Source organism: Mrakia frigida (genome assembly GCF_051309035.1).
Source record: "Mrakia frigida strain ATCC 22029 unplaced genomic scaffold BDY24scaffold_9, whole genome shotgun sequence".
NCBI lineage: Eukaryota > Fungi > Basidiomycota > Tremellomycetes > Cystofilobasidiales > Mrakiaceae > Mrakia > Mrakia frigida.
In genome coordinates, this window is record NW_027481272.1 from 169,073 (window position 1) to 191,957 (window position 22,885).

Sequence of the window (22,885 nt, forward strand, 5' to 3'; positions counted from 1 at the left end):
GCTCGAAGTTTTGAAACCCAGGGACCCCTGGCCCTCCCTACCTTCCCTTTGTGCTTCCTTTCCCAGCAACCCCTTTGATCCGAATCGAAAACAGCTCACCTTCTTGTTGACCTTCTTGACCCTCTAACCATCACTACCTCGCAGAATTGATCCTACAGGAAAATCGGACAACAGGCCTTTCCCTTTCCCATCCCTCCTCCTGCACTTCGAATCGTTCGAAGCTCAACCTCTCGCCCTCCCATCGACCTTCCCTCGCCTTCCCAAGCTCAGGATGTTGCAACCGATGCGACCCTCCTACCTAGCCTTAGCTCTTCTCCTTCTTCCAGTTACGTCGTTCGCTCATCTTGCTCTATGGGATCCAGGTCAGTCGCTCCGGCTCCTCTTCGTCCTGAACTCGAGCTCACCAACTCTTCCTCCTCCCTCCCCTCGCCTCGCCTTCTCCTCCTTTTCCCCAGGCATGTACGGTTTCGACGGCAATATAACAGGAGTCGTCAACTTCAACAACAACGTCCCCGTCGTACGTTCCCATAGCATCCTTCTCTTCAGCTCTATGTATGAGTCAACAAAAAAAGAGAACAAGGGCTCATTGAGGCTGAAACGTCCCTCCCCTCGCAGCTCCCTCTCAAAGCCATCAACAACCTCACCGTCTCTCAATGGTTCGGAAACGGTCAGATGGGGTTCCCTCCTGCTGAGGGGGTCTTCATGGAGGTCAGTCCCGTTTCCCTATCTCATTCTCTCTTCTGTTAAGAAGCACAACGACGCGCACGTACGGCAACCTGACTTCGCCTCCGCTTCTTTCGACGGTTCCGCTGGAACCTTGCAGCTCCCAGCAGGATCCACTTACCACGGTGAAATCGCCTGCAATCGAGGCTTGACGAGTCATAGGGATCCGAGGATCGCTGGGGAAGCGATGCTGGAGCATCCGTGTCAGACTGTTGGACGTGAGTCTTCTCTTCCTCGATTTTGGGAGAGGGAAAGAGGGAGAGGAGCTGATTGAGTTTGGGTTTTGCGGGGTTCTAGCGATGCATACGGTTCTGAACTTTGGCGAAGCGGTGAACGCGTCGCTGCTGGGGGGATGGTTCGTCGTCTCTCTCTTTCTTTGTCGTTCTCCCTTCCTCGCTCAAGTTCGGATTTCTTCGTTTCTCGACTTGCAGTGCTCTCTCAATAGCCTACGAATCCGACGTCACGAAGCTCAAACCGTCGGATTTCACTGTTATCTGTGCGTCGTCGCGTCCGTTGCGGTTCCGTCCTCCCTCTCGCTGACCGATCCCTCGTTTGAGAACTGAAGCTACCAACTCCACCTGTGGATGGTGGAGGGAAACGGATTTTGAGATCCCAGCGGATTTGCCTGCTTGGTGAGTTCACTTCCGCGTCGTGTCCCGTCGCGTCTCCTTTTCGGAGTTGGGACTTTTGACGGAGCTCGAAGGAGCGTTTCGTCTTCGTTACTGACCCTCTCGTTCGTTTGATGGTTTCTTGCGTTGACGAAGTCCCGAGGGAGGATGCCATTGCGGTTGGAACTGGATGTGAGTTGACTTGATCTCGCTCGAATTGAAGCGACCTTCGTCTCGGGTCGACTCGGTCTGAAGAGTTCTCCTTCCTCTTGCTTGCAGTCACACCGCTGGAAACTACAATGCTGAAGGTCGAGGAGAAGGATACGGAGCTGAGATGGTGAGTTCGCGACGACCGTTTTGGGGGAGAAGGACGTCGAACGAGACGCGTCTTTCCCTCGACTGACCTCGCCTTTTTTCCTCTTGTTCTTCTGTTCTTAGAACGATCTGAAGTGTGAGTTATCAGGTCCTCATGCACCTTCTTCTCGTTAAGCCAGGCGATGGCGCTGATCCTCGCTGTCCTTTTTCTTTCCTCTTTGCTGTTTGATTAGATCGATGCAAGATCACTGGATCCTCGAAGACCACCGCCGAGGTCTCTATCGCAGCTGGTCAGATCGCCAACGAGTGCGCTGGGGACTCTTCTAAGTGCACCGCTGGAGCCAAGCAGCCTCACTAGTGAGTTTGATCCGAATCTTGGTTGTCCTTCGAGACCGCGTCGCGTCGAGTCTGATCCCACTCTCTCTCTTTCTTTCTCCTGTACTTTCTTTGCACAGCTGGTCTCAGCTCGAGTACACCTCTCGTCTCTTTCATGAAGCCTCTCACCTTTCGGTTGCTGACCCGACCCTTCGCCTCTCCGTCTCGTTCTTCAGCGGCAACAACAACTTCGCCTCGGACTTGAACCCTCCGCTGCACAACATGAACTATGGTTTCTCCAACGGAGCTCAGACCGACATCTTCATCTACTCAACCGTCATCGATCCTACCACCACCATTGCTGTCGAACCCACAACCGCAGCAGCAGAAGCAACAACAACAGCGGACTCGATCCCAACCACCACCACCCCTCCCCTCCTCCTCAACAGCATCCAATCCTCCTCTTCCTCCTCTTCAGCACTCTCTTCCTCCAAACCCTCAACGTCAATACGGCCCTCCTCCCCTTCCTCAACTCTCACCAGCTCCTCTCCAACCTCCTCCAACTCTTCAAACACCTCCCTCACCTCGATCTCGGCGCTGAGAAAAACGACGAACGCTCAGTGTAGGAGGAGGAAATCGACGACGAGCAGCACACTGGCGACGCGTTCGATGCATCGGAGGAGGAAGAGGAGTCATGAAGGATCGAGTTGGGGCAGTTGGGGGTGGTGAGGGAGCGAGAGGGAGGAGGAGCGAGAGTCGTGCTGGGCGCGTCTTGTTTCCGAGGAGTTGGTCGAGATGGGGTGCTGATTGAAGAGGAGGAAGAGGTTGAGTGTAGACGTTAATGATATCTATGAGCTCTGTCTGTCGATACTGAAAGCAGGGAGGGGGAGAGAGAGGCGAAGCGAACGACTGGACTCTGGCGATCTCTCAAAGAGAATGGAGGGGGAAATCGAACGAGGTGATCACTTCAAGGTCTCTCCTCTCTCGCCACCGTTCTACCACCTGAATCCGAGCTCAAACTCCACGAGCTCACCCTCTATAGTCTCTTCAAAAGCCTGTGGACGCTTCCCAGAGGTCACCGTATCTTCAGCACTCGTTGGCAAAAGGAACTGGTGGCCGGCCTGTTTCACACCTCCAAACCCTCTCCAATCCCTCCCCGCTTCACGGGAACCAACTTTTCTCGTCTTCCACAGGCTCAAACGGGTTCAAAATTTCTCCCAGCTGGTTCGGAGAGGCTCAGGGTCAGGAATATGTAGCTATTATGCGTGGGAAATGTATAGGGCGTGGTGGGGAGGCGAGGGAAAGCGCGTCTCCCCGTTCCCTCTCCCCCGACCCCGATCTCTCTTCTCTCGCTGCAAAAGGAGGCTCCCTGCTGCCACTGACTCACAGCAGCAGAGAGCAAAAGAGTCTCGTCTCTCGGGATTGAACCGAGTACCTCCGGTGGGATGTATCAAGATCTACCTTGATCCTGGACAGAAGTCGAGATCGAAGAGATCTTGACGATCTTTGATGTATCCTTTACAAACCAGCGCTCTGCCAGATGAGCTAAGACGAGGTGGATGTCAGCGTTGCTGTTATGCCGTACTGAGCTCCCAGCGCAAAAGATGCGGTTTTTAGAACCCTCCAAGTGATTTTGGAGTCGGACGCGTCGCTCGGACTTTTGCTGACGAAGGAGAGTCGCAGGAGCTCCGAAAACTAGTCTGAGTTGTAGCAGAAGCTCGATATTGTATATCCTGAAGTTTTGAGGTCGATTGCTTGCATGGGTAAAGAGATACAGGTTCCGGGAGTGGTGAAGCTCCCTTGATGGTCCCCTGTTGCGACGAGCAATTTCTCACGACACAGAGGAGCTGGAAGAATGAGACCACCTCGAGTAGAAAGGTGAGAGGCCATTGTAGACGGACGTCGAAGCTCGAGACTGGAGATGCAGCAGGAAAAAAGCTGGAAAGCCCAAAAGTGACGAAAGCGGAAGGACTGTGTCGTCGGATCGAGCGATTTTGAGTCTTCGCTCTTGCTGCCACTGTATCCTTTGCTGCGAGGGTATGAGACTCCAGTACTTGTTTACAGGTATGTGAGTAGACGAAAATCGAACACCATGCAGAAAGAGAGACCTAGTCCGCAAGGAGGGAAGACAGGTTGGGGAAAGAAAGACACGAAGGTCAGCGCTTGATCGACGCGTCGAGCGAGGCGAGTTTCGTTACGCTCGTCTGAGTTCTTCATCCAACAAGCTGATGGTAGAGATCATCGGAAAGAAAGTCGTCGACGAGAATCATTGACAACGAATGTGTTTCGATGATTGAGGTTTTCCCTCGCTGACTTCTCGACCTCGCAACTTCGTCTGGGCTCACAGTCTCTTTTACAGTTGCCGATCTATGGCATGCTCCGAATGACAAGAAGGCGATCGGAACGGCTACTACTGGAAGCTCGGAAGCGATCCATTTGGGAGGGTTGGCGATGAAGAAGAAATGGCAAGGGAAGAAGCCTCAGTTCGACGCGTCCTTCTTTCTTCTCTGGCCCCCTTCGAAGAGACCTGGCTTTCCTCCGCTATCACAGGCTCTCGTAAAAGAGCATTCAAAAGCCTGGATCCAACCTCGTCAAGGAATCGCGAGTCGGCAAGTGAAAGCTCGTAAAGTCGTCGTCGAGAGCTTTAGAGCGACCCAAACTTGATGAATTGTTGTTTCACTCCAGCTCGCTACTTCGACGTCGAGGCTAGGCTTGTCCCCATACGTAGGAATAACAGTTCAAAGGATATTAATGCGCCACTACGATAGATGTGTGTTCGGCTCTCTCAAGACGAACAAAAGGGAGAGGCGACAGCGAACGACGCGTCTGAGAATCGACTAAGCTCTCGTCTCCGCGCCTGTGGATCCGGGAGATGACAGAAGATAGCATCCATCAAAATTGTGTGCTAACGTAAAAGCAGTGAAAGGAAGATCGTTAAGAAGGAGAAGAAGAAACGAGGCAGAGTCGGGCGACGGAAAGAAAAGAAAGGTCGTTGAAAGCTGAGAGAGCAACCGAAAAAGATAGAAGATAACGGACGTAAAGGATATCGAAATGAACCATCAAGCAAAGAACGAATCTGGCCACTGCGAAGCTCTCCTCTTCTCCCTCGTCGAAAGCTTCTCCAACTCCTGGACGACGAGCTCGGACTGCTGCTTCGCCTCTCGGGTCGTCGTAAGGATCTGGAAAGCCCAGCACCCCAACATGATAGGGTTTGATCAAGTCAGCGGGCTCTCCGACTCTCGATCAGACGCAGAATGAAGAGCTGAAAGGGGAAGGACGCCTCACGTTCTTGTTCAACTCCTTCAAGACGGCAGTGTGCTTCTTGGAAGCCTCGACGATGACTTCGGTTCGGTTGACGAGATGGTGAGCGAGCTTTTGAGTATCGGAGGTGAGTCGAGCTTGGACGTCTTTGGCTTGACTGAAGGGGAGAAGGAAGAAGAGTCAGCGTGAGTCGGACGCGTCTAAGAGATTCGGGAAGAGAGATCGAAACGAACGTTTGAGTCTTCTTGATTCGTTTGGTGTACCTCTTGCTGAGCTCGTTCAAGACGACTTCGAGAGTCTGGAAGATCAACAAGACAGGAAAGGAAGGTTAGCTCGAGACGACGACAAGCGAGAGCGGAAGGCCGAACGACGCTCACCTCCTGAACCAACGGAGCCCTTTCCTCCCCATCCTCCATCCTTCCCTGAGCGGAGCGAGAGACGGATCCCTTCTGCTTCCTTACTGAGGAGACGGGACCTAAGAGGACGAAGAAAAAAATCAGGTCAGCAATCCTTGTCGTTCCTCTTCGCGTCGAGGAGATCGAAAGACTCACCACCGACCGCTCGAATGTTCTCCTGACCCTGTAGAGCGAGATCCCTCCCGATTCGGTTCTCTGATTTTCCGACGAAGGGAGTAGCACTTCGAGACTTGGAGGTTCGGAGAGCTGCAGGAGGAGGAGGAGCATGGGCCGAGTTCTGCTTCGACGACGACGCGGCTCTGTCAACCGCTGGCTTCTTGTCGACCGTTGGAGGCTGAGCACCTGGAAGTCTCTCGAATCCTGACGCAGTGACGCTGGGTCGCTTGGAAGGTCCGACTGCGAACGGATCCGACTTCTTCGCGTCGACGACTGGCGCTGCTTTGGCTTTGGATTTGGCCTTGGACGACGAGGACTTCTGCTGCTGACCGACGGGCTCCATGTTCGGCTGAGGTCGACGATCCTTGGGAGTCGTAGGAGGTGGTTTGGGAGTCGAATGAGCGAGAGGACCGGTGCTGAACGAATCGACGACGGCTGAACTGTTCCTCCTCGTCCTTCTCTCCGTCGTCGTCCCCTTGGGCTTCTCGAACTCGTCTTCGTCGCTGTCGACGACTTTGGTTCCGGTCTTCTTGGGTCGAGAAGCAGGTGAGGCGACGGTAGCGGCTTTGGACGGGTCTCGAAGTCCTTTCCTTCGAGGAGACGAATCGGCTCCGTGGGTAGAGACTCGCTCGGTAGCAGCTTCGGAAGCGCCGACTTCGGAAAGAACCTAGAAGAGGTCAGAACAGGGTCAGTGATCGTCGTGAAACTCAAAGAGGAAAGGACACGTCGGCTCACCTCCTCGAGGATGTCCTCCATCCCTTCGGCAGCAAGGTTCGCCTCGAGTCGTTCTTGGACCGTATCAGGTGCTTGCTCCCAGGGACCTACATTCGACTTCTTGGCTCGTTTGATGGGAGGTGGCATCGAGTCGGTCTGAAGGGAAGAAGAGAGCTCGTCAGTTTGGTTCGTCGCGTCTCTTCTCAGTTTTGAGTCGACTGATCAGGAAGAGCTCAACTCACCTTGGAGGCACGCTGAGGAGCACCAGAGATCGAAGCTGAAGCCTTGCTCGAATCGATGGAGGCTGACTTGGTGATCGACTGGAGGAAATGGGCGAAGGAAGGGAACCATCGTCAGTTCGAATGTGCGACGCGTCGAGGAGGGAGGGAAGCGACGACCCACCTTTTGCTTTGGCTCCTTCTGCAACCGGAGCAAAAAAGGAGATGGGAATCAGTATTGACGTCATGGTCGACGAGACGCGAGGGGAGTAACGCTCACCTTCGAGACAGGAACGTTCGTATCGATCTCCTTGATCTGAAAACGGCGGAACGAAGACCGAGTCAATTCAGAGGGATCTCAGGAAATCATCTCTCGAGGGAAGAAACGTACCTTAGCACTCGACTCAGCACCAACAACATCCATCGAACCCTTCCTCGACGATCCGACGCGTCGTCTTCCTCCAGCCTTCAACGAGCGAACCGACAGCAAGGGTCAGCGCCTCGAGCTCAAACTGCGTAGGAAATCGAAGAAACCTACCTCTAACATCCACTCCGACTCCCCTCGCTCAGGAATCGCATCGAGATGGCCGACAGGCTTCTTCTGCGTTGAGAGGCGGGTCAGCTCTCGACGAACGAGGAAGGAATGCAGCGATGCAGCTGAACTTACCTTAGGCTTTCCACTGGGCTGAGAAGTCTCCTTGGTAGTCTTGGGATCTTGGATCTGTGTTCGGACCGGAGGGAGAAAGAAAGATCAGAGCTGTTCGCTCGAACGCGTCGAAGGCGAAATCATCGAAATGAACTGACCGTCGCATCTCCATCATCGTTCGCAAAGTTGTCGTCATCTCCAGGGTAGACGTATTCCTCGACAGGCTCGGGAGTAGGTTTCTGACAGAAGCAAGGAACGAGAACCGTACTCAGCGAAGAGTTCGAGTAGATCGAACGAACACTCGACTCACCTTGATCTTCTTCTCCCTCTCCTTCCCCTTCCCTTTCTCCTTGACGTCACTCTCCTTCTCCTTCTCCTTCTTCCCCTTTCCCTTCCCCTTCTTCTCCTCCAACCCAAACTCCTCCCCACCCTCGTCCTCTCCCTGCTCCTCCTCTTCCTCCTCCTCCTCCTCCGACGCAGCCTTGTCAACCCCAAGCTTCTTCCTAGCAGCAACCGCACTCTTCCTCGTCGACAGTCTTGAGCTCCTCACACTCGTATCGACTTCCTTCTCCTCCTGCTTCTTCTTCTCCTTCCCAGCCTCCTTCTTCGTCGAACCAGAAGGAGCAGCAGCACCGGCAGCACCCCCTCTCTTGATCTTGATCTTCGACTTCTCCTTGGGAGGCTCCTCCTCCTCCTCCTCGATGGCCTTCTTAGACTTCTTCTTCGACGCTCCAGCGGTGGTGGTTGACTTCTTGGGAGGTGGAGTAGAAGAGAGCTGAGATTCGACGTCCTGTTCCTCCTCGTCCTCGTCGACCTTCCTCTTCCCACCAACTCGACCCTTAGCGGCGACGGGAGGCTTGACGACCTTTGACTTCGCAGGCTGCTTCTTCTGCTCTCGTTGGGACGCGATCGGGTTGACGAGTCCAGGTTCCGACGCGGCGGTGGGAAGCTCGTCGTACGGATCGGGTTCCTCCGCCTCGTGGTTGGAAGGCGAACGAGTCTTGCTGTCTCGTTTGGAGGTGGTCGACTTGGTCTTGGAGCTAGGTTTCTTCCTGTTGGCTGCTGAGGTTCCGTACTTGTGCTTCGGGATCGACTGCCTGGGAGGAGGAGGAGGGAAGGACGAGGGTTGGGTGCGTCCTTCGTCGTCGTCGTCGAGGTCCATCGATTCCGTCGGAGGAGGAAGTTCTTCGTTCTTCCTGGTCTTCTTCTTCTTCGGAGTAGGAGCGTTGACGACCGTCGCGTCTCCTCCTCCTCCTCCATCGGCGTTCTGATCCTCGTCACCCTCGTCCAACTCGACTCGTTTCCTCTTCGGAGACTTCGAAGCGACGATGGCGGCCATCTCCTTGCTTCCAGGGGTAGAGAGTTCGCTGTCCGAGTCTCCAAAGAGCTCCTTCGAGAGAGGTTCCGACGTTCCGACGAGAGCAGCGACGCGTTTCGAGGAGGGACGTTTGTCGGATTTCGACTTGGTTGGTTTGGACTCAGTTGGAGAGACGGAGAGTCCGGCGTCCTTGGGCGTGGACTTGGAGGTTCCATCCAAAGACTCAGGAGATTGGCTGGGGACGGTGACTGAGAGAGAACAAAGCGAAAAACACGTCGGATCAGCGATCGAAGAGAAGAAGGGACTCGACACGTCGACCGAAGACTCACATCCTTCCATCACCTCGATTCTCTCCTTCTGAGATCTCACAGCAGCCTGAGACGACTCCCCGACCTCCTCCTCCTCCTGTTCGATGACGTTGCTCGGAGCAACCGAAGCTGGTCTCTGGGAGAGCCTCTCGGCAGGGGGGACCGATCGCTTGACCATCTCAGGCGAACGCAAGGTGATCCCGGTTGCTTCCATGGTCGAGGCTCGATGGAACGATCGTAGATCTTCGGAGGGAGGTTCGACGGCGGTTTTCTGCGAATGAAGGGAGAGGAGAAGACGCGTCAGATGCGAGAGTCCGACGAGAGGGAGAAAACTTCGAGACGAGACTCACGAAGGGTCGACTCGCACAAACTCGTTGGATCGTAGCTTGAGGACACTTGAGCTTGTACTTGAAGGTCTCTCCACTTTCGTCGGTGATGGTGAGAGTCGTCGTTTGATCTGAGAGACAAAAGGAAGCAAGAAAACGAGTCAGCCTCGTCTGGCGCGTCTCGAACGAAGGGACTCAAGCCTCACCATCTCCATTTACCTGAGAATCGAACTTCGTAGCAACGATAGCATCGAACGGAACAGCAACAGTCTGTCCACCCAGGAAAAGTCGCAGAGGATCAGCTCAAGGGGAGACGGCGAGAGAGGGAGAGGCTGAAACGGAGACGCACCTTCTCTGCATCGTCGACCGAGTAGCTGAAGATGACGGACGTCGAATCGAGGTAGACGAACTTGAGAGCCTTCTTGATGAGACTTTGGTCTTCCTTGCTGGCGAGGAGCTGAGTGGTTCCCTCTGAGGATCGAGCAGCGGAAAGGAGAGGGAAGAGCTGAAGTCTGTCGATGTCGAACTTGGCGAGGACTTTGAGGATCTTGGGTCGAGTCTGGTGGAGAAAAGATAGAGCTCAGGGTCAGAGATGTATGGAAAGGACGAATCGAGGAAGGAGAGATCGGCTCACCTGAATGAACTCGGACCTGCTCGTTCCAATCAAGAGCGTCTCGAGAGCTTCTCGAACGTCGACGACGAAGAGAGATCTGAAGATCGTCTCGGCGTAGTCCTTCCTCTCCTCTCCTCCCTTGGGAAGACAGTGAGCGACGATGTCGAGTGTGAGAAGGTGGCTTGCTTGATGAACCGCTGTTAGGCGAAAAGAGAGGATTGCATGCGCGTCAGTTCAACTCGAGGACGCGGCTAGAAAGAGATGGACGCACGTTTGGCGAGGAGAAGATCTCCCAGCTTCCTCCTGCGATCAAAAAAGCAAAAACAGAAGTGAGTAAGAGAGCTCAAAAAAGATAGAGGGAAAGAGAGAAGCAACGAACGGTCCCATAACGCCTTGACTCGCATCGAGGAAGAGTGCTCGGTTCGATCTCGTCTCGGCGAGGGTACTCTCGAAGATCTCGAGAACCTGTAGAAGCGAGAGAGAAGTCAGGAAAGGGAGCTTCGGTCCGAGAACCTAGAGGAGTTCAAACTCACGGCTTTTTTGAGCGGATCTCCAAGTCGTTTGGAGGAGGTGTTGGAGAGCAGCATTCCGATGGATGGGTAGACGGCCTGACCGACGTAGGATTTGGCTGCAGATGAGAAATCTCTATCAGCTCCTAGTCTCAAAGGTGAGATAGCGAAAGGAGAGCTGACCCTTCTTGTCCTCCGACCACTCGCACCAGTCCTGTGAGGTTCAAAATCGAGACGCGTCGAAAAGTCAGGACCAGTTCCTTCTTCGATCTCAGCAGGAACCGAACTCACAGCAATCGATCCGATGATATCAGCCAGAGCATCCTCCCATCCGTTCTTCATCTTGAGCTCTGCAGGAGTGAGATCCGAGAGGGGTCGAGAGACGTATTTCCCGAGTCGATTCGTTGAGACCGTTCGAATGAAAGCGGCGGTGACGGCGAGAGCTGCGGTTGGGAAGAGGCTGTAGATGGGTTCGGCTCTTGACTGTAAGGTGTGGGAGAAGATCTGGTGAGCTTCTGAAGGAAGGACTGAGGGAGGAGAGAGGGAGGAAGAGGAGACGCGCCTTTCCGAAGAGGAGTTTGATGGTCTTGAAGTTGGGTGAGGAAAGCGAGGTGGTCTGTGAAATGAGGAACGATATGGTCAGTATGTGTTTTAAGCTAAGATACGAGCAGGGATGCTTCGGGGAAGATGGAAGGAGTCGAGGTGGACTCGGAGGTGAGCTCGACGCTCGCGAAGCTGTTCATCTCCTCTCGCTCGCCCTTCTCCCTCCCAAGATCCATCCACCTCGAGAGCATGTAGCCATGGAGGAAAGGATGGCTCAGTACGTCTCCAAAAAGGAAGGAAATCAAGGGAAAACCTTCCTTTTCTTCCCTCTTCCTTCCCTCCCTCCCTCCACCTCTCTCCCCTCCCTCGTCCCATCCCTCCTCCCCAACCCTCTCCTGCCTGCCCACATCCATCCTCTTTGCGATCCCTCTTCCCCTCCTAGCAGATCCCCCAGAAATTCTACGAACATCCACTCGAAACTCACCAACCTCTCAACGTCCTTGCACCACTCCCTGACCACCCCACCGTCCTCGCCCTTCCTAGAAATCTCCGCGAGCTGGAGGAGCTCCTTGATCGCTTCTGGTTGACTTAGGATGGGCGTAGGGAGAGGGAGGGTGCTCATTACTGGTCCGAGAGCAAAAGGGAGAGGATGTGAGCAGAGAAAGAGGGAGGGAAGGGGAGATGGGTGGAAGTCGGAGGTCAACGAGGGGAAGCGAAGGAGGTGAGCGATTTTCCTTAGGAAAGTTTTGATTCCGTAGACGAGACGAAGTTGCCTACTGTAGATGCTCTCCACCTCTACCTCTGGTACGTATGTCGTGCAAAGTCATCAAGAGAAAAAAACAAACCATCCGTCCACCTCACCCTCTCCCTCCCTCTTCTTCTCCTTCTCTACGGCTTCCTAACCACCCAGGCCATCAACCCCTTCCCTCCTTTCCCCAGCTCCTCCGCCTTCTCTCTCTCCTTCGCCAACTTTTCCTTCTTTTCCTTCTCCCTCTTCAACCTCGCCTTCTCTCGATCCTTGTCCTTCTTCGGATCGGACTGGGTCGAGGAGGGAGGAGGAGCGTCCCACCGAGAGATGGAGGGTTTGGCGGCGAGGCTGGTGGGATACGAACGAACGAACGAAGGAGCGAGGAGAAGGAGGGTCGAGTGGGAGGGCAACGAGGAGGAAGAAGAGAGGAGAGGAGAAGGGAGAGAGAGGGTGGTGAGCTCGACGCTTCCTTTCCTTTCCCTTCCTTTGTTTTGATCGTAATCAAGGGATGAGAGACTCACCGATCCTCCTCCATCTGCTGCTTCCTCAGAGCCTTCTCCTGCTTGTTCAACGTCGTCCCTTTACCCAACTGGACTTCTTCCTTCGTAGGAGCGGGAGGAGCGGGTTGGCGAGAAGAGGAAGCAAGCGGTTGAGTCGAGGAGGGCTGATATTGGGAGGTGGGAAGACGAGGTTTCTTGGCTTGACTGCTGCTGCTGCTAGAACTGCTGCTGGCGTTCTCGGAGGGGAAGGATCGTTTAGTAGTAGAAGAGGAGGACATCGTGGTTTGTACCCTTGAACGAAAAACCACACGAAATAGAAAAGCAGTCTCGAAAGGTCCGGCTCGAGCTCGCTCCTCTCCCCCCTTCTTCCTTGTCACCTTCACCTCAAACCACCACCAACTCCTTCCTTCCTTCCCCTTCTCGTTCTCTTCCCCTTCGATTCGACCAGGATGGCTTCTCACGCTCAAGTAGCAGCAGCGATCAACGCCATCACCAAGAAGGATGCCATCGTATGTCTCTCTCGTCTCTTGAAGGGGTGAGCTCGAACCTCGTGCGATTCAGAGCTTGACTTCTCTTTGCTTTTTCGCTTTGCTTTTGATGCTGGAACAGCCCAGTATAGATTTCACTCAGCATGAGCTTGAGAACGGAGATGTCGTGAGTCTCTTTGCTCGTTGCTGGGAGGGAGAGATGAGATGAGGGAGGGACCTGCGGGGGAGGGAGGAGAGAGGGAGGGTGGAAGCTGACCTGACCTTCGATTTTTTCGCTCGTTCCTTCTTGGATAGGTTGATACGACTCAGAGGTGAGTTCTTCACACTTGATCGTATGCTGGGATGGAAGGAGAAGCTTGTAGGCTACACGATGGAAGGGCAGAAGGTGGAGAGAGAGAGGTCGAAGCGTGTCATCGTTCCTCCTCCTCCTCCTGCTCGTCTCGCCCTGGGAAGCTGAGAAGATGTCGCACGACTCTTCGCTTCTTCCTTCCTTCCATCGAGCCTTGAGGACTCAGGATACTCGCTGGGAAGCTTGGAGAGCGACCCAGCAGGAGCAGGGAGGAAGAAACGAACGAACGATCCTCTCGAAGCTGTCCGAGCTCACTCTTCGCTCACCGAGGAGGGAGCCGGTTGACCTCGAGAGAGAAGAGGCCAGCAAACGCTCTCGAGATCAGTTCTAGAACGCTACATCTCACCCAGTAGCTTCTCCTGCCGTTCCTACAACCTCCGAGCTCATCTCTCTCACTATTCTCGATCCTGTAACTCCTCGCTGACGCCTCCGTCCCTTCTCTCCCCACTCCTCGCTTCCCTCCCTCCGTCCCTTCTCTCCGCACCCTGCTCCTCCTCCTCCCAGATTCGTGAAAGACGTTCGTCTTTTCCTCCTTTTCCCACATCTCTCCGAACCTCAACCGACTCAGTCTTCCTCGTGCCTTGCAGGTCCAAGCCCCAGCGATGGCCGTTCCAACAGACGAGCAATTCTACGACCCTACCGACTCGACTCGGCCAAACATTGCCTTCCTCAAGAATCATCTGTATCGAGAGGGGAGGTTGACGGAGGAGCAGGCGTTGTTCATTTTGCAGAGGTGAGTAGATGGCTGAGGGTTCGGTTGGTGGGAAAGAGAGAGGCTGATCAGAGCGTGGACGCGTTTTCGGAATGAAGAGGAGCGGAGGTGTTGAGGAAGGAGCCGAATCTGTTGGAGGTTGAGTCGCCTGTTACTGGTGAGTTGATAGGTTGAACGAGCTGAAGAGGATGTACTAGAGAGAGAGAGCTGACACAACGGGTTCGGCGGTGGGACGATCAGTGTGCGGAGACATCCATGGGCAATACGTTCGTCCCTCCTCCTCTCCCTCCTTCCTTCCTTGATAAGCTCGAGCTCACCTTCCTTCATTTCTATGCAGTTCGATCTGATGAAGCTCTTCGAGATCGGAGGGAACCCTGCCGATACTCGATACCTCTGTTCGTTCACCTCTTCCTCCCGGCCACTCTTCTTCTTTCGTCGCTCGTCTGACTTCTCCTTCCCTCTTCGAAACAGTCCTCGGAGATTACGTCGGTACGTTGAACTAGCTTAATGCCGAGCTATACACTCGAGTTCAAAGCTGACCTCTATTTGTTTCGTTCAGACCGAGGCTACTTCTCCATCGAGGTTGGTCGTCGTCTCTCGCACCTCCCGACCTTCAAAACTCTTCCCCCGAACTCACCTTGCCCTCGTTCTTCCCTTTTTTAAAAAAACAAATATCAGTGTGTTCTCTACCTCTGGTCCCTCAAGATCCACTTCCCCGATACCATCTTTCTTCTTCGTGGAAACCACGAGTGCCGCCATCTCACCGATTACTTCACGTTCAAACTCGAGTGTTCGTCCCTCCCTCTTCGTTTTCTTCTCGCCCTTAGCTTTCGTATGAACTGACCTTTTCCTCCTCTCCTCGGCGTTGACGAACAAAACAGGCAAGCACAAGTATAGCGAAGCCGTGTACGAAGCGTGCATGGAAGCGTTCTGCTGTCTTCCTCTCGCTGCTGTGATGAACAAACAGTTCCTTTGCGTGCACGGAGGTCTTTCCCCTGAGATGGTTACATTGGAGGATATCCGAGGAGTGAGCTGGGTTTCGCTCTGAACGAGGGAGACGGGAATTGAAGCTGACTTCCGACGCGTCCTCCCCTCCTTCTTCTCAGATCGATCGGTTCAGAGAGTTCGTCCTTCCCTCTCTCCTTCCCTCCTCTTTCGTGCCACGAGCTTACCTCTATTTATTTACGCTGCAGGCCTCCTACCTCCGGAATCTTCTGCGACATGCTGTGGTCTGACCCTCTAGAGGACTTCGACTCGGAGAAATCGACACGAGCTTCCGACACGGGTTTCACTCACAACGCCGTTCGAGGTTGCTCGTACTTCTACTCGTTTGTCTCTCCCTATTATCGACTCACGAAAAGAGCGTAGGCTGATCGTTTGAGGCTTTGGGTTTGGCAGGTACAAAGCCGTTTGCGACTTTCTGGATCGAAACAACCTCCTGAGTGTCATTCGAGCTCACGAAGCTCAGGATCAGGTTCGTCTCCTCCTCTTCGTTTTCGTGAGCTCTGTTGCTGACTCGAATTGTTATTTTTCCGTGACGCTACCAGGGAGTGAGTTCGTTGCGTCGTCGTCGTCTTCACGTCGCGCACCTCGTCGCATTTCGACTGACCAGCTTCCCTCTTTGCAGTACCGGATGTACAAGAAGACTCGATTCGGTTTCCCAGCTGTTCTTACCATCTTCAGTGCACCCAACTACGTGAGTGGTTCTTCGTTTGCCTCGTTCGTCGACCTCAATTTGACCTCGACCTTTCCTCTCTTCCCAACGCGTCGTTTTGAATCAGCGTGAGTCGCAGACCTTCTCTCCTTCGCTCATCAGTCGCTAAACTCAGAGCTGACTCTCTTTTTCTCATCCCAGTCGATGTCTACGGAAACAAGGCGTGAGTTTCGACTGCTTCGCAGACCAAAGAGGTGTCGACACTTCGAGACTGATCCTTCTTCGCTTTTTTCTCGTCCTCAGTGCCGTCCTCAAACACGAAGCCAACGTGCTCAACATCCGACAGTTCAACTCGACTCCTCACCCGTACTGGCTCCCCAACTTCATGGACGTGTTCACTTGGAGTTTGCCCTTCGTCGGAGAGAAGAGTAAGTCGTCCTTCTCGTTTTCTCTTCGCCCTCTTAACCTTCTTACCTCTCGGACTCATCATCCGTCGCTCCCTCCTTTGTCCCTGTTTCCATCTCTTTGACAGTCACCGATATGCTCATCTCCATCCTCAACACCTGCACTCGTGAAGAGCTCGAGGAAGAAGATTCGGACGACGACGCTGCTCTCGTTTCCCTCGCCGACACTCCCATCGAGGCTGTCACGCCCGTGGACGATCTCGCCGAGAAGAGGAAGCAGGTCAAGAACAAGATCTTGGCGATTGGAAGGATGTCGAGGGTGTTTGCTTTGATGAGGTGCGTTTTCCTTTCTCTTCTCTTCTCTTCTCTTCGAGGACGAGCAAAGACTGACGCTCTGTTCTGTTTGGGCTTGGATCTTCAGGGAGGACGCCGAGAAGTCTTCCGAGCTCAAGACTCTGGCTTTGGTGACAGATGAGAACGACGATCATCTCAGGGATGGAGCGGTCGATGTGAAGGAGTCGATTCACGGTTTCGGAGACGCGTCAGTACCGTTCCCTTCTCTCGTCTCTTCTTCTACCACCCAGCTGACGCTTGCCCTTTTCACTTGAACAGTCGAAAGAGTGATATCGAGAACGAGAGACTTCCTCCGGATCTCATCGACGTGAGTCTTATTATTCTCTTCGCCTTACAGTGCCCTCCCGTCGAGATCTCGAAGCTGACCTCGACTCCCTTCCCGCAGGCCGACGAGCTCGCCCCGGCCAGCCCAGCAAGCGACTCTGCTCCTAACTCGCCAGCCTCATCCCCTGGAGTTTCTTCGCCTCCTGGAATGACCTGGACCCGTGAGTCCCTTGATCTCCCTCTCGTTTCAACGAGACCTCGAGCTCACGCATTTTCGTTTCTTTGCAGCTGGACACGGTCGACGATCCTCACTCGGAACAACGGCTACGTCCCCGTCGACTCGAAGGAGGTCTCTCGAGATGACGATGCAGAAGATCACGGAGGCACTCGATGGATCGACTGATGATTCGGCTCAGCTCGAGGAGATTGCAGAGAAGTTGAGCTCGCCTTCGAGGAGCAAGGTTCGTCGTCGCCCTTTCTTCGCCTTTCCTTTCACCCCTCCCGAGACTGACCGTCCGTCTCTTTCACCTTCGCAGCCTCTCAACGGACTCGCCTAGTCTCAAATCCTCGAACTCAACCCCGTCCCATCTCCCGATACATCTCCGTCTCTTGCTCGAAATCGAAACGAATCGATCTCCATCTCTTTTATCATCCATCCCCCTTTCGATATCTTTGCTTTTTTCTGTTACCCTTCTCATCCGCACACGCACACGGCACACGTTTCTTGATCTTTACCTCTTACATACCTCTTGCTTTTTCGTCTTCTCTTCTTGGTCTCGCTCGCTTGTTTCGTTTCTCTCTCTCCCTCTCTCTCTTGCTTCACGTACACCTACTTGCTTAAACCTTTCTTTGCTTTTTTGACTCGCTGCGGTAACGATTTTTCTCTCTTTCTTTCTTTGACGACCTTGTCTCTTTCCTCAGTGCTGCTGAAGAAGGGGGAGGAGCAGAATGAAGACGCGTCGGGTGAAACTCGACTGGTTTTTCGAGCTTTCCTTTTCCTCCTGCTCGTTCTACGTTCTTCGTTGGAGCAGCCTTGGTTCGACCGAGGGGTGCAGTCGAAAGGGTTGAGTGTTGCTGGTATGCTTTTCGGTTTGAAAATCAGCTATCTTGAACGAAAAGAACCGTTTCCGGGCGAGACGAAGAACTGAACTCGCTCTGCTGCTCCTTTGTGCGCCTCTCTTCTCGCAGGCACGATATCCTCTCACTCCCGTAAGTTCGTAAGTTCTTCGATCTCTCTTCATCTCGTCTCTTCAGCCAGGAATTCCTCTTCAAGAACGGCTACGAGCCTGCCGCCGTCGCGTCGAGGACTCTGGTTACCCTCCTCCCTCTCCTGCTCTTCCTCCCCCGTTGAAAAGAAGACTGCGACGTACTCATCCTCATTGTACTCTGAAACGGCAGGAACAAACGAGATTGATCGACGTCGAGCTCCGAGAAACCGCGTCGCCTTCATGTTTCGTCCTCTGTCCTTTCTTCCCACCATCAAGCTTCGAAGCAGAAACACATTGGATCCAACTCGATGAAATCCTTCAAGCTAAAATCAAGGGGAGGGGGACTTTTGGGGGAGGCAAACAGAAGGGAAGAAATGGGCATGGGACGGCGTGAGCGTGAAGAAAGAGAAACAGGCACGAAAGCAAAAGAAGTGAGAGATCCACAAAGAGAGAGAGGAAGGCGAGGAAGCAGAGATGAAAGGGAATAAAGAGAGAGAGAGAGAGAGATCAGACGACAACGTTAAGAAAGATGGGGGTCTACAGCTGAGCTGAGCTGAGAGGCGAAGTAGCAAAGGAAGAGACGAAGGGAGCATGAGAGAACCACGTCGAACGTGCATCAACTACTGTCCGTTCTGACCGTTCCCGTACTTCCCAAGCGCCTCGTCAGCCTTGTTGAGGTCCCTCTCGGTGAGACGAAGTCCTCCCGAAGGCGTCGAGGCTCCCGACGCGACGGACGAGGATCGATCTCGTCGAAGGACGAGAGGGAAGGGGTAGTTCTCGTCCTCGTCGTCTCCCTTGGCGGACATGGATGACCAGACTGAATGAGATCAAGGGCAGAAGGGAAAGAAAAGAACAGTCAGCACGACGCGTCGACGGGAGAAGGAGAGTTTAGAGTTGAGAGAAGGAACGAAAGACGAGACTCACACTTGGCTCCCATGTAGTCCGAAGTCTCGAGGTGCTGCATCTCCTCGGTGAGGGTTCCCATGTCTAGATGAACGAAGAACCGAAATAAAAGCGAGTCAGCGTCCGTTTGTTTTCGTTCGTTCGAACGACGAGAAGGGCGAGTCTCAAACTCACCTCCCGGGGTCATGGCTCCGCTGCGGAATCTCGGGCTTCCAGGAGCACTGAGAGGTCGTCCGACCTTGTTGAGTCCACTGAAGTCGGGCTCGTCGTCGTCGAAGGACTGTTCGAACGAGAAGGAAAAGAGACGCGTCGAAATCAAACGAAGGTCAGCTCTCCGCCTCGCCTTCTCCCTCCCTTCTTCGTTCATGTTCGGAGAAGTTGAACTCACATCAGGGTAAGCCCTCCTCAAAGCCAACTGCCTCGCCTTAGCGTACTCCAATCCCAAGCTCTTCCAATCCAACAAGTCCGAGAGTCGTTCGGTTCGGTTCCTCTGGTTGATCCTCTGACGTCTCGTCTTGGTGACGAACGAGAACATTTGCTCCTGAAAGATACAAAAGGGAGAAAAGGAAGATAGAGGATCAGCCGAGTGGTCGGTCAAAGGAAAAAAAAAAGCCTAGACCAGAAGGAAGAGGGAAAACGAACAGCGAGTTGGTTGCACGAGTCCTCGACCGACTTCATCCGCCTGTCGACGATGTAGATTCCGTAGTCCTGCGAGTTCTCGATGAGCTCGTCCATGAAACATCCGAAACCGGAAAGGTTGGTGGTGATGGAAGGGATACCCATGACCGTGCATTCGGCGGGAGTGCTGTTCGAGGAGAAGAGAAGAGGAGAGGTCAGTTCGACGCGTCTTGACCACTTTGTTCTCGTCTGGTTGCTTCTCGAAGATCCAATGGATCCGAGAAGGAAGGGAAGAGTGCTCACTATCCCCAAGGCTCGTAGTACGAAGGGAAGACACCGAGATGGCATCCTCGAACGAACTCCTCGTAGTCGAGACCGAGGATGGGGTTGTTGGAGTTGAGGAACTCGGGGTGGAAGATCACCTGAAGAATGGAAAGAAGAACTGATCAGCAATCGAGACTCGAACCATCGAAGCCATCTCTCGTCGACAAAAGACAAGAAGGGAGAGCTGTGCTCGACGCGTCGTTGAAAAAGAAAGCTCACCTTCACTCGATCAGTCTTCCTGTTGAAGAGCTGAACCCTCCTGATCTGGTTCAGAACAGGATCGGCAGCGTCGTCGACCATGTTGTGAGTGACGATGGGAGGAAGAGAGTTTCGCTTGAGGGCAAACACTCGTCTCTTGAGGAGGACCTTGTCTTCCGACGAGAGAAGCTGGTTGTCGGCGAGAACCTCGGTTCCGTGATCTCTGAAAAGAACGAGAATCGGAAGAGCAAGCAGAAGAGGCGTCAGCACGAGTCGAGAAGTTGCGGAAGAGGCAGAAATGCGAGCTCAGAAACGAAAGAGAAGGAAGATCGAAGCTCACCCTGTGTACCTCGCCGCATGTTCGAACAGCCTGTTCCCAACTCGCTGGGTGATCTCACTGACGGTGTCCTTGAGCTGCTTGGTGACGGCCTGACCCTTGAGAGCCTCGATGGTGTAGGAATGAGTAGCAGCGGGCATGATGATGAAGGCGACGACAGTTGTTTTCGATCCCATCTTTTGGAGGAGGTGGTTGAGACCTGGACGGAACGAAGCGAGAGAACGAGTCAGTCCTCCTCTCTCTCCATCGATTCTACTTCCCTTCACGTGTCGAGAGAAAGACTCACGAGCCAAACTCTCGATGAACATGTCAACTCCCTTGTTTCGGTACTCGTATCGACCGGCGGTGAAGAGGTAGAGCGTGTCGTCGAGGTCGAAGTCGTAGTGGCCTGTGAGGAGGGGGAGGAAGGTCAGCAAGGCGGCGAGAAGATGAAGGAGAGGAAGAGACACAGAAATCACCATAGAAATGACCACGGATGAAGTCGTTGATCTTGGCTTTGGAGACGGCATGCAGATTTTGGAACTCGTGGAGAGCCGAGAACTTGACGACGTTGAGACCGTTGGGAAGGACTCCATCTAGAAGGAGAAGGAGGGTTTTGGGGATTGTCAGCTCGAGATGGTAAGGATGAAAAGTATCAAAGACGGAGGAGAGGCGAAGAGGAGCGAAGGGAGGGAGAGGAAGAAGTAACGAACCAGGCTTCCTCTTCAACAGATGCTCAGCCTCGTAAGCGGTGATATGCGAGACCGTAGTGAACACATCGGCAGTATGAGTCGCAGATCTCTCGATGCAGTATCTGTTCCAATCACAAGCAAAACAAACCAAAACAAAACAGTGAGTTCGAGCTCGAGCTCAACCTTCCTTCGCCTGCCCGCTCCTCTTTCCCGACGCGTCCTTGTCTCCCTCTCGATCTTCGCCTTCGTACTCACCGATGGTAAATCCCTCTCTTCCCAGCCTCATGATCCACATCGAAGTACTGTAGGTTGTTGTAGAAATCGACGGATCCAGCGCAGAGGTATCGTCCGAGGAGGGTAGCGTGCGTTGTGAACACGGTCGTGACGTCGATATGTCGCTTCCTGCAGAGAGGGATGGCGAGTCCGACCTGCCACTCGTGGAAGTGAGCGATGACGGCCGAGGAGGTGTGATGGGAAACGAACTGAGGGAGGGAAGGAAGACGACAAAAGTCAGAAAACGCTGAGCTCGTTTGAAAAGCAAGAAGACGACTGACCTCTCCGAGGAACCAAGCGACGAGGTAACCGAAAACAATGGCCTCGTTGGTCTCGTGATCGTTGGCAGGCGAAGGAATTCCAGCCACGTTCCAGAGATCTGTTTTCCACTCGTCCAGACTTGAAAAGAGAAAAAAAGCCGGCGGTATCGTCGATTCAGCGGATGAGAAGTCCTCGAGCTGAGAAGATCGAACGAGACAGACTCACCGATCGTAGACACTTCCAGTATCGAAGAGAATGACTCTGGGAGCTCCCTCGATGAGCCAGTTTCCATAGATGAGCTTGACTCCTCGCTGCTTCATGGAGTCGAGAGTGAGGGCGAGAGGAGATCCGGGTTCGGGTTCGACAGAGTCGACTTCCATCTGTAGCGAACGATCAGAGAAGAGAGGAAAGTCAGCTCGGTGCGCGAGGTATAGAGCTGAGAGTAAGCCAGTAGAGAAAGGACGTACGGGTGCCGACTAGAGGAAGGAAGGAAGGAAGAGAAAAACAAAGGGTAAAACTCCGAGTCAGCCAACGTCGCTCTTCTATCAGTCCGAAGAGGAGCAACAGAAATCTCAGACTCACCTTGTACGACAGAGGTCCGATGAGGGTGTACCTCTTACCACTTTAGAAAGGGCAAAAAATGACGAGGAGGAGATGGAAAGAGGACGAGACAGGAGGAACCGAGATAAAAGTCAGCTGTGAACTCTTCCGCACTCTCGCTCCCCAAGTCCAACCGAGATGGACAGAGGGACGTACTACTCAGCGCAAGTCACTGGAGCTTTGGTCTTGATGACGGTGTAGATACCTCCGACTGCAGATGAAGAGGGAGAGGAGAGGCAAACGCGTAAGTGGGATCGAGGGGAGAACGAGAGCAGAACGGAAGGTAACCGGAGGAGGAGAAGGAGTTGGAAGAGAAGGAAGGAGAGTCGCTCAACAAGGAGGGAGGGCAGAAGAGGTGGTGTTCTTGGGAGGAGAAGCTGCTTCTCTCTTCTAGAAGGTATAGAAAGAGAGATGTTCTCTTGAGTCGAGTCGAGATCTCGAGCGGGCTCTAAATCTGAAGAGCTTGTTGAAGAAGGACCAACTTCCCTGAGGCCGATGACGACCTCGTCTGCTTCTCTCTCTCCCTCCCTTCTCCTCCTTCCCTTCCCTTCTGAAACAGTAGAGAGATGAACTTACCCTTGTTTGCTACTTCCCAAGCGCATTCGAAGAGAAGAGCGTCGTGTACGGAACGAGGTTGAGCCATCGTTGAATGAAGGGGTGATCCTTTCCGGAAGAAGAGGTGAGGTTGGGAGGGAGAGAAGGAGTTCGAGGAGGAGATGGGAGGAGGAGAGAGCGAAGAGCGCTGGAAGACGGGAGGTTTCTTGGAAAGAGTTGGTTGGTGCTAGTTGCTAGTAGAAGAGGTTTGGAGGGTTCCTCTTGTGGTGCTATTAGAAGAAAGAAAAAGGGAAGGAGTGATGGTTGAGTAGTGAGATGAAGCGACAAGGAGGAACAGAAAGCTGGGGGGAGGGAACAAGCCGCTTGGAGTCCTCCATTTGATCCCCTTCTTCTCAGTCCAGGCCCGGTTCACGATGACTGCTGAACCAGTCCTCGGCTGAGAATCCGACCTCGTATACAGACTTCTAATCCCAAC

General features: G+C 53.7%; 7 protein-coding genes and 1 non-coding gene across 8 annotated transcripts; 2 read left to right on the plus strand and 6 right to left on the minus strand.

Moving 5' to 3' along the window:
* The first annotated feature begins 4 nt into the window (after window positions 1-4).
* BDY24DRAFT_280039 (uncharacterized protein) lies at window positions 5-2,815 on the plus strand. The gene is made up of 13 exons (XM_076636969.1): window positions 5-362; window positions 456-517; window positions 616-708; window positions 824-941; window positions 1,021-1,078; window positions 1,155-1,219; window positions 1,289-1,355; window positions 1,488-1,523; window positions 1,611-1,668; window positions 1,770-1,782; window positions 1,880-2,003; window positions 2,102-2,116; window positions 2,198-2,815. The coding sequence occupies exons 1-13, from the start codon at window positions 272-274 to the stop codon at window positions 2,688-2,690; spliced, it is 1,293 nt and encodes a 430-aa protein (XP_076498172.1). The 5' UTR covers window positions 5-271; the 3' UTR covers window positions 2,691-2,815.
* A 553-nt stretch (window positions 2,816-3,368) lies between these two features.
* BDY24DRAFT_t42 lies at window positions 3,369-3,516 on the minus strand. Its single transcript has one exon. It is a non-coding gene; the product is annotated as a tRNA-Tyr (tRNA).
* Window positions 3,517-4,828: 1,312 nt separating this feature from the next.
* On the minus strand, window positions 4,829-7,756 carry BDY24DRAFT_383401 (uncharacterized protein). The gene is made up of 14 exons (XM_076639661.1): window positions 7,683-7,756; window positions 7,531-7,611; window positions 7,394-7,447; window positions 7,265-7,324; window positions 7,118-7,192; window positions 7,007-7,042; window positions 6,911-6,928; window positions 6,751-6,828; window positions 6,530-6,664; window positions 5,774-6,461; window positions 5,600-5,697; window positions 5,456-5,520; window positions 5,247-5,379; window positions 4,829-5,140 (listed from the first exon to the last, which is right to left on the minus strand). The coding sequence occupies exons 4-14, from the start codon at window positions 7,271-7,273 to the stop codon at window positions 5,021-5,023; spliced, it is 1,455 nt and encodes a 484-aa protein (XP_076498173.1). The 5' UTR covers window positions 7,274-7,324; window positions 7,394-7,447; window positions 7,531-7,611; window positions 7,683-7,756; the 3' UTR covers window positions 4,829-5,020.
* BDY24DRAFT_280317 (uncharacterized protein) lies at window positions 7,540-11,736 on the minus strand. The gene is made up of 15 exons (XM_076636970.1): window positions 11,474-11,736; window positions 11,009-11,062; window positions 10,738-10,929; window positions 10,630-10,660; window positions 10,471-10,565; window positions 10,317-10,402; window positions 10,209-10,240; window positions 9,959-10,134; window positions 9,674-9,883; window positions 9,531-9,594; window positions 9,349-9,455; window positions 9,020-9,269; window positions 7,916-8,938; window positions 7,683-7,793; window positions 7,540-7,611 (listed from the first exon to the last, which is right to left on the minus strand). Exons 1-14 carry the CDS (start codon window positions 11,609-11,611, stop codon window positions 7,729-7,731), a joined length of 2,523 nt encoding a protein of 840 aa, XP_076498174.1. The 5' UTR covers window positions 11,612-11,736; the 3' UTR covers window positions 7,540-7,611; window positions 7,683-7,728.
* Window positions 11,737-11,877: 141 nt separating this feature from the next.
* On the minus strand, window positions 11,878-12,515 carry LSO2 (Lso2p; the record flags this gene model as incomplete). Its single annotated transcript, XM_076643210.1, has 2 exons — window positions 11,878-12,085; window positions 12,259-12,515. 2 exons carry the CDS (start codon window positions 12,513-12,515, stop codon window positions 11,878-11,880), a joined length of 465 nt encoding a protein of 154 aa, XP_076498175.1.
* A 103-nt stretch (window positions 12,516-12,618) lies between these two features.
* On the plus strand, window positions 12,619-17,366 carry BDY24DRAFT_383409 (serine/threonine-protein phosphatase 2B catalytic subunit). Its single transcript, XM_076639662.1, has 25 exons — window positions 12,619-12,746; window positions 12,847-12,891; window positions 13,020-13,036; window positions 13,579-13,591; window positions 13,662-13,807; window positions 13,885-13,943; window positions 14,027-14,052; window positions 14,124-14,181; window positions 14,258-14,275; window positions 14,346-14,368; window positions 14,465-14,576; window positions 14,668-14,813; window positions 14,893-14,909; window positions 14,980-15,114; window positions 15,185-15,261; window positions 15,287-15,288; window positions 15,414-15,482; window positions 15,641-15,663; window positions 15,744-15,868; window positions 15,973-16,180; window positions 16,266-16,385; window positions 16,457-16,505; window positions 16,584-16,683; window positions 16,751-16,923; window positions 16,999-17,366. The coding sequence occupies exons 1-25, from the start codon at window positions 12,687-12,689 to the stop codon at window positions 17,017-17,019; spliced, it is 1,842 nt and encodes a 613-aa protein (XP_076498176.1). The 5' UTR covers window positions 12,619-12,686; the 3' UTR covers window positions 17,020-17,366.
* A 581-nt stretch (window positions 17,367-17,947) lies between these two features.
* On the minus strand, window positions 17,948-18,617 carry BDY24DRAFT_383422 (uncharacterized protein). Its single transcript, XM_076639663.1, has one exon. The coding sequence runs from the start codon at window positions 18,285-18,287 to the stop codon at window positions 18,000-18,002; it is 288 nt and encodes a 95-aa protein (XP_076498177.1). The 5' UTR covers window positions 18,288-18,617; the 3' UTR covers window positions 17,948-17,999.
* On the minus strand, window positions 17,948-22,739 carry BDY24DRAFT_383427 (glycogen [starch] synthase). The gene is made up of 18 exons (XM_076639664.1): window positions 22,432-22,739; window positions 22,012-22,066; window positions 21,838-21,877; window positions 21,723-21,731; window positions 21,481-21,635; window positions 21,276-21,393; window positions 20,977-21,203; window positions 20,743-20,843; window positions 20,509-20,625; window positions 20,337-20,438; window positions 20,054-20,249; window positions 19,735-19,936; window positions 19,495-19,613; window positions 19,216-19,378; window positions 18,962-19,114; window positions 18,748-18,853; window positions 18,595-18,657; window positions 17,948-18,487 (listed from the first exon to the last, which is right to left on the minus strand). The coding sequence occupies exons 1-18, from the start codon at window positions 22,496-22,498 to the stop codon at window positions 18,291-18,293; spliced, it is 2,190 nt and encodes a 729-aa protein (XP_076498178.1). The 5' UTR covers window positions 22,499-22,739; the 3' UTR covers window positions 17,948-18,290.
* Between the last annotated feature and the right edge of the window lie 146 nt (window positions 22,740-22,885).

What these genes read in the sequence shown, in the direction of transcription:
- BDY24DRAFT_280039 (XM_076636969.1), top strand. Translation starts at nt 272, where the DNA reads ATGTTGCAACCGATGCGACCCTCCTACCTAGCCTTAGCTCTTCTCCTT. An exon ending in TCAACAACAACGTCCCCGTC is followed by an intron (nt 518 to 615) that starts GTACGTTCCCAT and finishes CTCCCCTCGCAG; the next exon opens with CTCCCTCTCAAAGCCATCAA. An exon ending in CCAGCGGATTTGCCTGCTTG is followed by an intron (nt 1,356 to 1,487) that starts GTGAGTTCACTT and finishes GCGTTGACGAAG; the next exon opens with TCCCGAGGGAGGATGCCATT.
- BDY24DRAFT_383401 (XM_076639661.1), bottom strand. An exon ending in GTGCTGAGTCGAGTGCTAAG is followed by an intron (nt 7,043 to 7,117) that starts GTACGTTTCTTC and finishes CGCCGTTTTCAG; the next exon opens with ATCAAGGAGATCGATACGAA. An exon ending in CGAATCAAGAAGACTCAAAC is followed by an intron (nt 5,380 to 5,455) that starts GTTCGTTTCGAT and finishes TCTCCCCTTCAG; the next exon opens with TCAAGCCAAAGACGTCCAAG.
- BDY24DRAFT_280317 (XM_076636970.1), bottom strand. Translation starts at nt 11,611, where the DNA reads ATGAGCACCCTCCCTCTCCCTACGCCCATCCTAAGTCAACCAGAAGCG. An exon ending in GAGATCCGCTCAAAAAAGCC is followed by an intron (nt 10,403 to 10,470) that starts GTGAGTTTGAAC and finishes TCGCTTCTACAG; the next exon opens with GTTCTCGAGATCTTCGAGAG. An exon ending in CGGTCGACGATGCAGAGAAG is followed by an intron (nt 9,595 to 9,673) that starts GTGCGTCTCCGT and finishes CTGGGTGGACAG; the next exon opens with ACTGTTGCTGTTCCGTTCGA.
- BDY24DRAFT_383409 (XM_076639662.1), top strand. Translation starts at nt 12,687, where the DNA reads ATGGCTTCTCACGCTCAAGTAGCAGCAGCGATCAACGCCATCACCAAG. An exon ending in GAGGCTACTTCTCCATCGAG is followed by an intron (nt 14,369 to 14,464) that starts GTTGGTCGTCGT and finishes AACAAATATCAG; the next exon opens with TGTGTTCTCTACCTCTGGTC. An exon ending in GCCCTTCGTCGGAGAGAAGA is followed by an intron (nt 15,869 to 15,972) that starts GTAAGTCGTCCT and finishes TCTCTTTGACAG; the next exon opens with TCACCGATATGCTCATCTCC.
- BDY24DRAFT_383422 (XM_076639663.1), bottom strand. Translation starts at nt 18,287, where the DNA reads ATGCACGTTCGACGTGGTTCTCTCATGCTCCCTTCGTCTCTTCCTTTG.
- BDY24DRAFT_383427 (XM_076639664.1), bottom strand. Translation starts at nt 22,498, where the DNA reads ATGGCTCAACCTCGTTCCGTACACGACGCTCTTCTCTTCGAATGCGCT. An exon ending in TCTGTTGAAGAGGAAGCCTG is followed by an intron (nt 20,626 to 20,742) that starts GTTCGTTACTTC and finishes TTCTCCTTCTAG; the next exon opens with ATGGAGTCCTTCCCAACGGT. An exon ending in CGGAGCCATGACCCCGGGAG is followed by an intron (nt 18,658 to 18,747) that starts GTGAGTTTGAGA and finishes TCGTTCATCTAG; the next exon opens with ACATGGGAACCCTCACCGAG.